The sequence below is a fragment of the Salvelinus fontinalis genome, chromosome 17, assembly GCF_029448725.1.
Source record: "Salvelinus fontinalis isolate EN_2023a chromosome 17, ASM2944872v1, whole genome shotgun sequence".
Taxonomy (NCBI): Eukaryota; Metazoa; Chordata; class Actinopteri; order Salmoniformes; family Salmonidae; genus Salvelinus; species Salvelinus fontinalis.
In genome coordinates, this window is record NC_074681.1 from 37,177,869 (window position 1) to 37,195,010 (window position 17,142).

The 17,142-nt window shown below is 43.1% G+C and overlaps 1 protein-coding gene across 4 annotated transcripts in view; it reads left to right on the forward strand.

The window, feature by feature from the left end:
- The window catches only part of rxrga (retinoid x receptor, gamma a), a 54,093-nt gene that overhangs the window by 31,020 nt on the left and 5,931 nt on the right, over nt 1-17,142 (forward strand). For 3 of the 4 annotated variants that reach the window (XM_055867290.1, XM_055867289.1, XM_055867292.1), the window contains exons 2-3: nt 9,076-9,371; nt 15,892-16,039. In XM_055867290.1, coding sequence (XP_055723265.1) covers nt 9,076-9,371; nt 15,892-16,039 — 444 coding nt within the window. The remainder of the gene's footprint in view (nt 1-9,075; nt 9,372-15,891; nt 16,040-17,142) is intronic. The other variant, XM_055867291.1, reaches the window with a different exon arrangement.

Here is a 17,142-nt window from a genome sequence, read left to right on the forward strand (position 1 = left end):
ATGAAGACTGTACAAGAGGTGTGTAGACTTTATCTAGGCACTGTAAGTATGTGGGCATGTGTTTGTTGGCGCACTGTAGAAAGGCTGCCTGACAAGATCACACTGTAGAAAGGCTGCCTGACAAGATCACACTGTAGAAAGGCTGCCTGACAAGATCACACTGTAGAAAGGCTGCCTGACAAGATCACACTGTAGAAAGGCTGCCTGACAAGATCCCACTGTAGAAAGGCTGCCTGACAAGATCACACTGTAGAAAGGCTGCCTGACAAGTTCACACTGTAGAAAGGCTGCCTGACAAGATCACACTGTAGAAAGGCTGCCTGACAAGATCACACTGTAGAAAGGCTGCCTGACAAGATCACACTGTAGAAAGGCTGCCTGACAAGATCACACTGTAGAAAGGCTGCCTGACAAGATCACACTGTAGAAAGGCTGCCTGACAAGATCACACTGTAGAAAGGCTGCCTGACAAGATCACACTGTAGAAAGGCTGCCTGACAAGATCACACTGTAGAAAGGCTGCCTGACAAGATCACACTGTAGAAAGGCTCCCTGACAAGATCACACTGTAGAAAGGCTGCCTGACAAGATCACACTGTGATCTTTGCTTAACCCGAGGTGCTGGGTTCTGTCTTCAACAAAATGGAAAGCTGTGAGTTGGTGACTTTTGACCTTTGTGACACGGTAGGCAGTTGGTGAAAGTGAGACTGTGTGTGCATGCGCGTGTGTTTGTGTTTGTTTACGAGAGAGAAAGAGACCAGAAGTACATACATGCATAAAATACACATACACAACAGTCACACACAGTTCCTTTCTTGGTTCTGTCTAAATATACATTGTGGTTTCCTGCATCTGCTTTTGCAGAGAAACTGCTGTACCTAAAACTGTTACTACACAATATGAGGAAGTGCCTTTTTCCTCCTTTATCTTGTCAAAGATCATACCCCCAAGATATGCTAACCTCGCTCCAGTACCAATAACAGGAGAGGTTAGCATGTCTTGGGGGTATGATCTTTGACCCTCTATAACTTTCTCACTCATCATTATTAATAACTCATTCAGGACTATCCGTAATCATGGTAGCATCCACATTAATGTAGAAGTTTTTAGAAACATATTATATTCTTATTGACAATACAAGTGACTTCAAAACGACACAATACATTATATACCATTAATTTATATTGGGCACAAAATAATCTGAAAACACAACCAAAACGAACTGCAAATGCATCCAACAACTTTGTAGAGTCACAAACTTGATGTAGTGATTGTGTGCTAGGAATATGGGACCAAATACTAAACTTTTGGTGACTTTATAAGAATCTTGAGGGGTGTGAATCATTTTGACCCCTACCTTTTTGAGAGAAAAAAGTATTACTTCTTAAACAAGATATATTTCTATGAGCAATTGTATGAGTATAAAATAATATTATTCCCCAATTTTTTGAGCATGCAATGTAGTTCAGTATTTGAATGATTTCTTTTGTACAGTCATTATTGCTCGTCTTTATCAAGGGTGTCAATCATTTCAGACCCCACTGTATATGTATGTGTGTGAGAGGGAGAGAGAGAGGATTTGTCTGCATAAAAAAATCAAGTAGTCAGTCAACACTGCCACACAAAATGTCCAAACCCCCCTAATACATGCTAGTATCAGTCCCCTCTGTAGGCTGGTGTCCGTGCGCTTCCACTAGCCCTGCTGGTCCGGCTGACCTATCCGACTCTGTCCTGTGTAACACGAGAGAGGTCGCTCTACCCAGGACTGACTACAGTGACCCTGCAACCATGCCCCATGCAAATGCCACCTCCTGTTAGCCCTGTGACGTACAGCTCTGCTCAACAGCCCAACCTTAAAGCGTTGGGGCCTGAAATGTCAACCTGTCATTCTATACTCCCAGACGAGGAGAGACAGAAAGAAGACCATGGCTGCACTAAAACGTACATGCATGCAAATAGATTTGATAGATTCTTGTTGCTATAACATATGCAAATAGTTTTGATAGATTATTGTTGCTATAACATATGTACATAGATTTGATAGTTGATAGAGCCCTCTCTCTTGGATTATGTTGCTGTTGGCTTGGTGTTGTTGATATTATCATGTTTTATGACGTAGGTTTAGTTTTTTGGGGGGGAGGGGAAAGAACCTTTTGTTGTCTGTTCATTTTGTTCTCATACATTCATGCCAATTGCATATCACCCCAAATTCATAGTATTAAAGTCCCACTTTCCTTATGTATGCTATTGTTTGTTTTTATGAAGGCTAATGTTTGTTGTTATGTAAGCTAATGTTTGTTGTTATAAAGGCTAATGTTTGTTGTTATGTAAGCTAATGTTTGTTGTTATGTAAGCTAATGTTTGTTGTTATGTAGGCTAATGTTTGTCGTTATGTAGGCTTATGTTTGTCCAATAGGCGAGAAAAGATCTGTGCTGTTGTACTATGGCTGTTACAGTGACCGTATTACGAGTCATGAAGACAGTCAAATTCCACCTGACCACCATAGTGTCCTCAAAGCTCATCACGAAGCTAAGGACCCTGGGACTAAACACCTCCCTCTGCAACTGGATCCTGGACTTCCTGACGGGCCGCCCCCAGGTGGTAAGGGTAGGTAACAACACATCCGCCACTCTGATCCTCAACATGGGGGCCCCTCAGGGGTGCGTGCACAGTCCCCTCCTGTACTCCCTGTTCACTCATGACTGCATGGCCAGGCACGAATCCAACAACATCATTAAGTTTGCCGATGACACAACAGTGGTAGGCGTTATCACCAACAACGATGAGACAGCCTGTAGAGAGGAGGTCAGAGACCTGACTGTGTGGTGCCAGGATAACAACCTCTCCTTCAACGTGATCAATACAAAGGAGATGATTGTGGACTACAGGAAAAGGAGGACCGAGCACGCCCCAATTCTCATTGACGGGGCTGTAGTGGAGCAGGTTGAGAGCTTCAATTTCCTTGGTTTCCACATCACCAATAAACTATCATGTCCAAACAGCCCAAGTCAGTCGTGAAGAGGGCATGACTACCCAGACTATTTGCATTACCCCCCCCCCACCTCTTTTACACTGCTGCTACTCTCTGTTTATTATCTATGCATATTCACTTTAACTATACTCTGTACCGGTACCCCCTGTATATAGCCTCGCTACTGTTATTTTACTGCTGCTCTTTAATTATTTGTACTTTTTTTTTTACTTAACTTTTTTTTTTTTTACATTGTTGTTAAGGGCTTGTAAGTAAGCTGTAAGGTTGTATTCAGCGCATTTGACAAATAACTAGGGTTGCACATTTTGTGGAATATTCAGAAGGGGAAACTTTCCGTGGGAATTAACGGGAATATGTGGGAATTAACGTAAATATATGCAAATAATATTAATACCATTTAAATGTAGATGTTTTTTGCATTGGATATATCTACCATATCATATGGAGACAGAAACATAAACCTTTTACCTTATCATAATTAGACATAATTGCAAATGATTACATCCTTCCAATAGAAATAAAAAAAACGATTTAGTTACAAATTGAACTTTAATTAAATGAGTTGACTCTTCACATGGGATGATTTCACTGAACAACAAAAGAAAGGGAATATTGAATGATCCCCAATGATCCATCGCATCTCCCAAAAATGTTTTCAACATACATCTGTAAAAAATGATAGTCTAGAAACTAAAGCTTTGGTTGTCTTCCTCTCAGGCTTCCATGTCTTCTCCCTGGACCTCCTCAATGTCCACCTCTTGAATATCAGACTCTGAGCCCTCATCTTCACGGTCACTTTCCAACCTTGTTGATGATGGCTCGTTGTCAGGCTCAGAAAGCCTCAGATTTGCCCGGATGGCCACCAATTCTTCAACCCTTGTATTGGTCAGCCTGTTGCGTGCTTTGGTGTGTGTGTTCCCAAAACAAGGACCAGTTGCGCTCTGAGGCGGCTGATTTTGGTGGGATTTAGAGGATGACGGAGGCAACAGGGGAAAGAACCTCAGATCCACAAAGTCCCTTCCACCAGGTGGCTGATGAGATATGTTGGCACGACTTTCATATTGCATCTCCATCCCAAAGCCCTTGCTTGGAAGTGTACTTCACCAGACTGCCAAGAACCTTGCCCTCATCCAGGCCAAGGTGGCGAGACATGGTAGTGGTGACACCATAGGCCTTGTTGATCTCTGCACCAGATAGGATGCTCTTGCCAGCATACTTGGGGTTCAACATGTACGCTGCGGCTTGTATGGGCTTCAGGCAGAAGTCTTCATGCTTTTTTATGCATTTCAGAACTGCAGTTTCCTCTGCTTGGAGCAACAGTGAAGTGGGCAGGGCAGTACGGATTTCTTCTCTTACATATGCAAGCAGAGTCTGAACATCAGACAGGATGGCATTGTCTCCCTCAATCCGTGCAATTGCTACTGCTATAGGTTTCAGGAGTTTCAGGCTGCTTACCACTCTCTCCCAAAATACATCATCCAGAAGGATCCTCTTGATGGGGCTGTCCATATCGGCAGACTCTGATATGGAAATTTCTTGGAGAGACTCCTTCTCCTCCAGGAGACTGTCAAACATGATGACAACACCACCCCAACGGGTGTTGCTGGGCAGCTTCAATGTGGTGCTCTTATTCTTCTCACTTTGCTTGGTGAGGTAGATTGCTGCTATAACTTGATGACCCTTCACATACCTAACCATTTCCTTGGCTCTCTTGTAGTGTATCCATTGTTTTCAGTACCATGATGTCCTTGAGGAGCAGATTCAATGCATGAGCAGCACAGCCAATGGGTGTGATGTGAGGGTAGGACTTCTCCACTTTAGACCAAGCAGCCTTCATGTTCACAGCATTGTCTGTCACCAGTGCAAATACCTCCTGTGGTCCAAGGTCATTGATAACTGCCTTCAGCTCATCTGCAATGTAGAGACCGGTGTGTCTGTTGTCCCTTGTGTCTGTGCTCTTGTAGAATACTGGTTGAGGGGTGGAGATGATGTAGTTAATTATTCCTTACCCACGAACATTCGATCATCCATCAGAGATGATTGCAATTCAGTCTGCTTTCTCTATGATTTGCTTGACCTTCACTTGAACTCTGTTGAACTCTGCATCCAGCAAATGAGTAGATAAAGCATGTCTGGTTGGAGGGGTGTATGCTGGGCAAAGAACATTCAGAAATCTTTCCCAATACACATTGCCTGTGAGCATCAGAGAAGAACCAGTTGCATACACAGCTCGAGCAAGACATTCATCAGCATTTCTCTGACTACGTTCCTCCATTGAGTCAAAAAAACTTCTGATTCCAGGATAACCATGAGCTGTTGAATTGATAAGGTGTCTGATTCATCATTTTCACCTCGATTAGAAGTAGAGGGACTTTTGTCAGAGGCTGCTTGTTGTACGCGCTGAGGGAACTTTATGCACTTGGCCAGATGATTCTGCATCTTTATTGCATTCTTCACATATGATTTGGCACAGTATTTGCAAGTGTACACAGCTTTTCTTTCTACATTAACGGCAGTGAAATGTCTCCACACATCAGATAGTGCCCGTGGTATTTTCCTGTAAAGATTTGGAAAACAATTGTTTAAAAAACCCAAATACAATTCCATGTACAGATAAATAGTTAAGCAGTTAGATTAAACAACTTCTTTGTAAGATAAATGTTTTAAAATGAAACATGTATGGAAACAGGTGAATTAACACTCCTCAGTTAGCAGGCTCTAGCAAGCTAAAACCCAGTTAAAAATGATTTAAACAACACTTTGTTGTAGGCTACTATTTACTAGTTAACAAAAAATCATGTGTTATATAAAATATATTCACCCCACCCAGTATTGTAATCAAAACTTACCAGAAAGCATGTAGTCCTTTGCTCAGACAGTGTAGTAGTTTGGGCTCAATAGCATCTCATTAGTGTGCAAGATCTTGAGAATCAGCAGTACATGTGATGGAAGAGTGCACTGCACATGTGATGGATGAGTGCACCTTCCATGCAGAGGTTTGCAATTCCATTGAATTGGTGATAGTTTAAACAAAATCTGCCACAAGACCTAGAATTGCCTTGTGTATACCACACAAAAAAAGGTTCACTGTTATAAGCTAACTTTTTTGATGAATTTAAGCAAAATTGCCAAAATTCCTGGGCTTAACTTCCCATGGAAAATTTCTGGTGAAAATTCCAGAAATTTACCGTAAAGTTTACGACCCTTTGCAACCCTACAAATAGCATTTGATTTGATTGGATTTTGACCGTTTACACTTCTCCAAGCTCTGATGCTGCTGACGGTCATTAGTAGCCTACCAAACTTGCTAACTGCCTGGTACTCAGCACCCTATTGTCCCTCTAATCACTCTGACATCAATGCAAATGTTATAAAAATCTAATCAAACACAATGAGAGCCCATGAGCTCATGTTCTATAGGCTAAGCAATTGCGTGAGAAAACAGAGTGATGGCCTCTATTACAAAGAGGAGGATCCCATCAGCTTTCTATAGGCTAGGCCTACTATATTTATTTCTCAACCTTCCTAATATTAGGCACAATGCTTCTCTTTAAAACAAGAGTATAGCCTACCTGGCTGGCATGAAAATGAACCATGGGGAAAGTGTCCTCCATTCACTATTGAAGTGCATTGATGAATTTTTTTACTTCTACTGCCCCTGTTTCGAGACAAGTGCATGATAATGGTCCATTCTAAATCAAAACAAATTTTACACATATATTATTTAGTATATATGAAGACAAGATTAAATTAAGTATAGTGTGATGGGTGACAATATTATCCTATCACTTGTGAATGATATATTATCACATGTGAATGATGCCCAACAGCGCAGGCTTTTTTTGGCGACTTTTTCAAATCATAGTCGCAGCCCTCATGTAGCCTAGCCCATAGGCTTATATGTTTTGATAAGGTTTGTATCACAACTAAAGTGGCCAAATAACTTCTTAAAAAGAAGCACATTAATCTGCTTTACAATGGGTGTAGAGCCTAACTGGCATTCATACGTAGCACGTGAGTTTCAAGTTTGGGGAAGATCATTTTCACCATAAAAATGTACCTTTATAATAAAAGCATTACATGCATAATCGCATTTGTGGACACATTTGAGAATCGTGTTTTCCTGGCAATGGAACAGTCGCGCTTATAGCCTACTGCGTGTGCGCATTGCTGCGCTTCTAATGTGAAAAAATAGCCTAATACTTTATCAACATTTTAAGGTAAACATTCTCATCTGTTGCGTCAGGCTCAATACTTAAAACTGTTTTTTTGATGCTAGTGGTTGTATTAATTTGGGATCTATCTCATCCCACAACAGTTCCGGACTATGTTTGGAGTATTTATTTCTCGCACAGAATAGAACAGGTCAACTTTTGTACTATGGGGGATAGTAGATTGACATAGGCTAGTGATTTAGCAGTTCGTTAGGCCTAATCATCTTGTTGGCTGACGAAAAGTAAATGTGGACAGTTCTTCCAATATCTTCAATATGCACCTCGGAATTGGATAAAGATGCGCTCAGTTGCATCCTCGATGTGTGTGTCTTCACTTGTAGCCTGTGAGAAAGACCCAATCACGTGACGAAGAGCAATGTGAGTGAGAGGTGCTTCGGCACGCAGCTGGGAGATGGGAATTACAATTATTATATTCAGCTCAAGGGTAAAATGGCCACCGGCCGCAAAAGGCATGGAGGTTTTTAGGGGGGCATTACGGTCACACAAAGGGGATGCAGCCGGGAAATTCGAGGCATTATCAAGTACTTGTCAAATTGTGAATGAGAGACTGATGAAGTGTGTACAGCCTGCACAGAAAACAAAGCAGAGCTCATGCCTTTCATGCATCTTTTTTCAAACATTTTTTCAAGTCTCATCATGCAGCCTTAGAATGTATAAAACATCTAAACATATAGCCCAACATTTGTATCACAACTAAAGTTACTTAAATAACTCTAAATTACGCATATATGAGTAGCTGTTTCTTTGTTAACCACTCAACACAGAATAGCGCACTCCTTCAAATCGTTTGGAGAAAATATGCTTTCTATTTTATTCAGCTTTGTTCAATTGCATTCTTCATACTATAAAATAATATAAAATAATGCTACGGAATTCTAAGCAAATCTTGTCTGCTTAATGAACTAGTGTAGCCCACAGCCATATGATACTGTATAGCCAGATCAAGGCCTAACATAAGAACAATGCCGAGTATGTTATTCTGTTCTTCTGAAACAGACTACATTTTCTTCATATCACGTTGCTTTAGAACTGTCTAAAATAAATAAGGGATTTATTGTGATGGTGTAGACGTTCCCAATGTCTGCATCAGTGGCTTGTAGGCTATGCGTGGAAGACGAGAGATGCTAAATGTGTTTATGTTCTTTAACGGTCAATTACCATGAGACCAGCAGTTATTTGCTTGACAATCACCGGCTGACAAAATGTCATGACCGCCACAGCCCTATGTTGCACTTCCCTCTAGGGTCCCTGTAACATCCCCCTAACATTTTCTCATGTTGATGCATAATGGGAATACGCAGGGCTCTTATGACCTTAGAAATCTTTTTTGAATGATCAGATCAGTGTAGCCTGTCTCTGCACTGACCTTCTTAAGGCTGTTCTGGGGCTGTATGGAAGTTCCTTACGCAGGCTTTCACCTTGCACTGACCCCCAGGCGCCCAGCTACTTCAGATTACATCAGGTTACATCACAGTGCATTAACAGCTGAATTAGTGATAAGGTTAAATGGAGAGATTCACATTTTGGATCCCTGGCTGTCACTCAACCACTCAGGAACCTCGGTTGCTGATGTGGGTCTAGTTAGTTGTTATGCATGTGTCCTAATTCATCGTGTTCTGGTCTGATTGCCCATTCCACTGTCTCTGAACCAGGAGCTTATAGAAGTATGATTTATAGAACAGTCATGAACAATTTCTCGTCATGTGGAAATTATTGTAGTGTCTATTCCACAATGTACATTTCTAGCTGCAAAATCCTAAACCCTATTGATCCTACACCTATGTACAGTAGAATGTCCCCTAACTCCCTTCTCCTCTCTGATTGGCTGTTTTCTGCTCTGATTATAGATTCTTCTGTTCAGGTCTCCCACCTGAGCTCCACCCCCTCACAGCCCCTTAGCATCATGGTGGGCCCCCCTCACCCTCACCACCATCACCACCCCTCCGTCATCAGCACCACCATCAACCCCGGGCGGCCCCGCCCATCCCTCATAAGCACCCTGGGCTCGCCGTTCAATGGGCTGGGCGGCTCGCCGTACTCCGTCATCACGTCGTCCTCTCTGGGCTCGCCAGGTGTCTCCATGCCCCACACGCCCATGCCCCACACGCCCACCATAGGCTTCAGCACGCTCTCCAGCCCACAGGTAAGAGTCAATGTATTCACACACACTAATTAATGTGTTACATAAGGAGATGCATAAAATACTATATATCAAAGTCATAGTGTAGTATCAGCATGTAGCCAGCAGCATACCACCCTGCATACCACTACTGGCTTGCTTCTGAAGCTAAGCAGGGTTGGTCCTGGTCAGGCCCTGGATGGGAGACCAGATGCTGCTGGAAGTGGTGTTGGAGGGCCAGTAGGAGGCACTCTTTCCTCTGGTCTAAAAAATATCCCAATGCCCCACGGCAGTGATTGGGGACACTCCCCTGTGTAGGGTGCTGTCTTTCGGATGGGACGTTAAACGGGTGTCCTGACTCTCTGAGGTCATTAAAGATCCCATGGCACTTATCGTAAGAGTAGGGGTGTTAACCCCGGTGTCCTGGCTAAATTCCCAATCTGGCCCTCAAACCATCATGGTCACCTAATAATCCCCAGTTTACAATTGGCTCATTCATCCCCCTCTTCTCCCCTGTAACTATTCCCCAGGTCGTTGCTGCAAATGAGAACGTGTTCTCAGTCAACTTACCTGGTAAAATAACGGTAAAATAAAATAAAAATAAAATAAATCATAGCATCACAAATATGTGACAAAAGATAATATATGAAAAATATGATACGTGCATTTAAACAGCTATGTTTAGAGGAGCACATTAAGGCCTTCTAGGTTACTTACTGAACGCAAACACACTGAACGTATACAAGGCTTTACAATAGGAGAATCAATGCACCAAAGTATTGTAGCTTTAGGAACTACTGCAGCAGATCCATTTTGATCCTCCATTTGAGTCTCTCAATGTCTTAGGCTCGCATGCCAAGCTTACTCTCCTTCACCCAACTACAGTAACTAACCTTCCCTGCAATGTATACCTATACCTGCTGCTAAAGTAGTCTCAGACATTGTACTTTAGTGTTGGCTCTGCATCCCTCTAGCAGAATATAGAAGGCTGGTATGCAAGGCTAGCCTGACCCAGACTCATTCATGTCCACGGACTGCAACTCAATCAGAGGCTGCCGCTGCCGTACATATATGTTCTCGTTCTATTCTGCTGCTCACTTCACTGGTCCTCACTCAGTTAGTGAGACACTTACTCGGATTCTAAGTCCCAAATATATAACAAATGGGGAGAATGGAGGCCTAGTCTTGTCTACTTACTCTTGTGAATTTAAAAGTTAATATTTGATTTACTTAGTTTTTAAAAAAGCATGAATGTTCTGTCCTGCATTAAGTAGAATCTAGACCTGTCTCCTGTGTTGCTTTTCTGACCGTCTCTGCCTGTACCACTGGTTGGGCCTCTGCTTGCCCTAGTGGGGAGGAGCCGATTTGTATTTGGCTGTCCGACTCGGAGCTAACTGAGCAAAGCTAACGAGGCGTGATGGCTAGTGAGTCAGAGGGACATATCATTGCCCCAGCCTGCTAAGATGAAGTCTGGAAGGCTAGCTAGATAAAAAAGAACAAACAGAAGTCATCCTTCAGATCCATTAATTGCCATACAACCAAAGGATGTGCGATTGGATTTTCTTCATACCGCTAATAGTGCAGCTCCCTTTTGGTCTCAAAGAAGTAGACATAATGTTTACATTTTAGTTCATTGTCTGGCACATTAAATGAGCCAAGCAACACAACGTAAACAATTACTATTTGGATCAACCTAAAAAAATTGCAGGGTTAGGCATTGATTTGGAGGACCCAGGCAGAGGCCAATCTGAGACCACCCACACAAAATGTCTGCTAAATTAGTTTAATAAGACATATCATTTCATTGTCAAAATGTATTACCTTTTAATGTCAGTCTGAGCCCCCAGAGATGTTCGGAGCCGGCTCGAAGGATATTGAAAATGCACTGAAAAGACTTTGAATTCCTTTCACCAGTAAGGGTCTTTGCATCACCACATATAAGACAAGGAGGCAGGAAAATGCAGGGGGGGGGGGTTGACAGAAGGCCACTTCTGACATTTAACCCTGATATACACCTTACACAGAGAGAGAGAGAGATGCAGAGTGGTGCAGCAGTCTAAGGCACTGCATCTCAGTGCAAGAGGCGTCACTACAGTCTCTGGTTCGAATCCGGGCTGTATTACATCCGGCAGTGATTTGGAGTCCCATAGGGCGGTGCACAATTGGCCGAGCATCGTCCGGGATTGGTTGGGGTAGGCCGTCATTGTAAATAAGAATTTGTTCTTAACTGACTTGCCTAGTTAAATTATGTATAGTTAAATAGAGAGAGAGAGAGAGACGCTAGCTAGTGGTTAAGAGTGTTGGGCCAGTAATCGAAAGGTCGCTGGTTCAAACTGACTAGGTGAAAAAAAATCTGACTGTGCTCTTGAGTACAGAGAGAGATAGATGCACTTCTGCCATCAAAGACTGTAGAAGAAGGACCAGATAGTCGACAAGAACTTGAACATCCTTACACATTTTTTTTTTTAGAATGGTTATTTTACTTGAATCCTAAAGTGGTGAGTTTTATTGGTCCTAAGGGTTGAGAAGAGAGCGGTAGAGGAGGAGTGGAGGAGGGAGACAACAATTCACAGACCAGATGAGGTGGGATGAATGAATACTCACCCTGGTCAGTGAGCAGAGGCAGCAGGTCAGTGGAGTAGCTGAACTCTTGAAAGGAAGTTTGAGAGCCACCTTCACAGGCTGAAGGGTCATGGAGAGGCCCTGGACAAACTCGGCCGCAGGCTCTCCTCCACCAGGGTCATGTTGGCAGTGACCTCATCAGGGAGGAACACAAACATACTGACATCATGCTGCATCTGAACAATCTGCCGAGAGAGAGAGAGGGAGGGAAGGAGAAAGAGGCAAGGATAAAACAAAGAAGAGGAGAGATCAGATCAATTGGAAAATATGTTTATAAGGAGTATTTTTCATTTTTTATACCAGGCTGTGAGAACAAATAAACTGTGTTCTTACTGTGCAGCCCAGGTCTGAGTTGAAGCCCAATTTCACTGAGTAATGGTCCTGGGTCATCATGGCAATATGGGGGAGCGCCTCCCCATCTAGTTGGAAGTACTTCATCCCTCTACTTTGATTCAAGTTATCCATCTACACACACACACACACAAACACACACACACACACACACACACACACACACACACACACACACACACACACACACACACACACACACACACACACACACACACACACACACACACACACACGTAAATAAGAACCGGTAGGTGGAAGATGAAAACAACTTCAGGAGATGAAATAAGGACTTGAACCCCAGCCCTCTAGTACCTTTGAATTAGGCAACACCCAGAGCAACCAAGGCAGCACTTCCCAGGGGCTTTGTCAGGATGCGATCCACCTTGCCGTCAGTCTGGTTGATTGCGTCAATGGTTGTGATTGTTTTCAATCTTTCCGCCATGTGGCGCCAACTCTCCATGTTTTCCACATGCTCAGTACAATACTCATGTGCTTTCAAATTGGTCCCTATATTCTTCCAGTAAGGAAAACCATCCCTTATGAAATTTGTCTCTTAATTTTTTTAAATACGACAACAAAAACAAAAAGCTGCATCAGCTCTACCTGAATACAATGTCCGTGTGATTTTTTTCTCTCCATTTTTCATAACTTTTTCATAGTTGTCACAACTAAATCAGTGCTAGCTAGGCTAATGCTAGTGGTTATTGAAGTGCTAGCTAGGCTAATGCTAGTGGTTATTGAAGTGCTAGCTAGGCCTGGGTCTGTCTCTGGGCTCGTCGTCGTTGTGTCTTCTGCCTCGACAATGATGGCAGTATTATCAGCGGCACCTGTCTTCTTACTAAAGAAATGCGTTAACTTAAGCCATGTTTCTGTTAAAATGTAGTCTTCTTTTTCTTTTCTCTGCCCCGCTCTTCTGAAAGCGGCAGTTTTTGCTGCAGAAAGTCACGTTTGCAATCATATCGTGTGAAACAATGCCTAGAGTGGCGCATGGGAGGGCCTCAAGCGGATATTTTTTTTGTTTGTTTGTTTTTTATGCCCAGGTCATGAGGCACCTTGATGATGTGAGGCCTGAGGCAGTTGCCTCTTCGGCCTAATGGTAAGTCCACCACTGGTGCTAGGGTTAAGGTAAGGGTTAAGTTTAGAGTTAGGATAAGGGTTAGAGCTAAGGTTAGGATTAGTAGATAGTTAGTTGAAATGTTACTGATGGACTATCCAAATAAGTAAGTAAGTTGCCTTGCATGAGCAAGCTGGAATGGCTCATAGGAGCAGGAGCCTATCTCCTGTTTCTGTAGGGTGAAGCAGCTTGATGTACAAGTACACCCCCTGAACAGGACGCTAGTCTATCGCAGGGCCTTACACCCAATCTCTTTAATGCTGAGTGCCAAGCAGAGACACATTGGGTCCCATTTTTACAGTCTTTGGTATGATTCGGCCGGGGATCGAACTCAAACCTTCCAATCTCAGGGTGGACATTCTAACCACAACCACTGAATAAAGAAAATAATTACAAACTATATACACTGAGTGTACGAAAACATTAGGAACACCTGCTCTTTCCATGACATAGACTGACCAGGTGAAAACTATGATCCTTATTGATGTCACTTATTAAATCCACTTCAGTCAGTGTAGATGAAGGGGGGACACAGGTTAAGCCTGGAGACAATTGGGACATGGATTGTGTATGTGTACCATTCAGAGGGTGAATGGGCAAGACAAAAGATTTCAGTGCCTTTGAACGGGGTATGGTAGTAGATGCCAGGCGCACCAGTTTGAGTCTGTCAAGAACTGCAAAGCTGCTGTTTTTTTTAATGCTCAACAGTTTCCTGTGTATATCAAGAAGGGTCCACCACCAAAGGACATTCAGACAACTTGGCACAACTGTGGGAAGCATTGGAGTTAGTCTACATGGGCCAGCATCCCTGTGGAACACTTTGGACACCTTGTAATCATAGCTACGGGAAGTAGGGGTGCTGAGGGATCTGCAACACCCCCTGAACTGATTTTGTGGATCTTTTTTTTCTTCTTCTCGCTAAATAGTGCGCTGGGCAAAAAAAATCATAAACCCCCACAGCCAAACATCTTCCCGCGGCTATGCTTGTAGTCCATGCTCCGACAAATTGAGACTGTTCTGAGGGAAAAAGGGGGTGCAACTCAGTATTTGGACAATGTTCCTAATATTTTGTACACTCAGTGTATATACAACCCATTTTTCATGTTTTACCAAGTACATTTTTCACTTTTGAATAAGCTATCCAAATGTCTTCATTTGGGCACAGTGAATGAATAATGTATAGGCTATATGAAGTATTCAGCAAGGGTCTCACATGCGTAATGCATGGCTGATATGTGTGGGGTGAGAGGCATGGGACGTGATGTGTAGACTAACAATGTAGGTCATCTGTAAGTGTGTGTTGCTCGTGCATATGTTATCTATGTGTATGTGCGTGTGTTTGTGCATCCTTGCACATCTGTGTGTGTGTGTGTATGTGTTGACCCGGCCCAGTCCTTTCTAGTCTACAGTACAGTACTCAGTGGCAGGGAGCCCGCATCACAATCCAGGCTGGTCTCACTCCCAAGGGCAATAGTCCCTCAACCTGTTTGTGCACACAAGATGCCTATCTATTACAGCACATACTTACTATATGCATGACTTACCCTCACTAGCAGGACAATGCATTATTAGGAGGACGTCCTCGTAACTTTTTAATCCGCTGTTGTTCATAATGATCAGACCTGGGTTCAAATAGTATTTGTTCCATTTATTATACTTCAGATGTGCTTGATTGAGCTTACCTGGCACAATGGAACCCATGCAATAGTCCTTACTGTAAAACCCACCCCTCTGGCACTAGACAGGCTCAATCAAACACAAATACTTTATGAACCCAGGTCTGGTAATGATGCTTTCCTTTGGCCCGGAGTAGCTTATACGGTTTCCTTAATGACCAACTACCTCCCTCTGCTGCTCTCCTGTGGAACTGCATGTTCCATAGTTCAAATGAGTGTGTATTCAGCTTAGGTAGAATTCTATCTGGTATGGATTACATCAGCCTTACAGTTACCATTTTGTGCCCTTCCTTGAGGGCCTTCTGTAAATGTTTGCTATTGGCACGACATTATATTAAGGACTGTGTAGAGAGAGTAAATCATCCAAATTAACAGGTACTTCCTTACCGGGATAAAAATCAGATCACATGACATGACAAAGGAAAACACTTCAGATAAGGTTGTTAGGGAGGTAGGAAGCGTTCAGATAGGGATGTATGCACATAGACAGAGAAATTAACACAAGCACACACACACACACACTGAGGAAGGCGCTGACTGTATACTGTATAGCTAATGCATGCAGTATACAAAAGACCACTCGAGGTGCTTGGTTCTGTCTTCAACTAAAATGGAAGTCGGTGACTTTTGACCTTTGTGACACCGTGGGCAGTTGGCGAAAGTGAGCCAGTGTGTGTGTGTATTTGTGTGTATGTGATATGAACACCCCCACCCATACACACACACACACACACACATACACACCATTAACCCCCTCTCTGTCCCCTGTTCTCTGTAGATAAACTCTCTGAACAGTGTGAGCAGCAGTGAGGACATCAAGCCTCCTCCAGGCCTGGCTGGACTGGGTCACATGAACAGCTACGGCTGCATGAGCCCAGGGTCCATGTCCAAGCACATCTGTGCCATCTGTGGGGACCGATCCTCAGGTAAAACAGCAGACTACATTATAGCTAGGCCCAAGACTAAGGCCCGAGACGAAGGCCCGAGACGAAGGCCCAAGACTAAGGCCCAAGACTAAGGCCCAAGACTAAGGCCCAAGACTAAGGCCCAAGACTAAGGCCCAAGACTAAGGCCCAAGACTAGACAATACCACGAGAGCTTGGGACTAGAACACAGGTGTCAAACTCATTCCACGGGGGGCCGAGTGTCTGCGGGTTTTCGCTCCTCCCTTGTACTTGATTGATGAATTAACATCACTAATTAGTTAGGAACTCCCCACACCTGGTTGTCTAGGGCTTTATTGAAAGGAAAAACCAAAAACCTGCAGACACTAGGCCCTCCGTGGAATGAGTTTGACACCCCTGGACTAGAAGGTTCCATCTGCAAAAAAGAGAATTCAGAGATAATTGGGTTTAAAGTTGCAAACCCCTTATTGGTTTGAATGTGACAGCAATTTTTATCTTGTATTCTTTTGAATTTACTAAGACAAATGGGGGTATTTAGAGTACTATATTGATAGAGAACATTGAACAGAACAAGGCTATGTTAATAATTCAATTTTGACAAAAATGCAGATAGAGCCTTATAGTCCCAAGCTCTCGAGCTGGGTACCAGAGTTTTTCCCTTGACAGGTTGGATGGTAAGGAAAAAACTCTGTCCCTACTACTAGTATTACTAGTATACCATACCCCCTTCATCAACATACTGTACCTACAGGATAACTAAGCCAAATGAACATTTCCACGAGAAATGCTACAATAGATTATTTCCACTCACTAACGCCAGATAGTATATTTAAGCAATAAGACAGGACAATGGTCTACAGGGAGCCAGGTTTTCCTCTTTAAATAGATAGAAAGCAAGTGCTGTTGGTCAAACTAGGAGGAAAAGTAAAGACAACTCAAAGGGAACTACATGGATAAAGGTGTCTTGGCATCTCAACCTGGGTGACTTGGCATTAGACTGGGTGTCTTGGCATCTCAACCTGGGTGTCTTGGCATCTCAACCTGGGTGTCTTGGCATCTCAACCTGGGTGTCTTGGCATCTCAACCTGGGTGTCTTGGCATTAGACTGGGTGTCTTGGCATTAG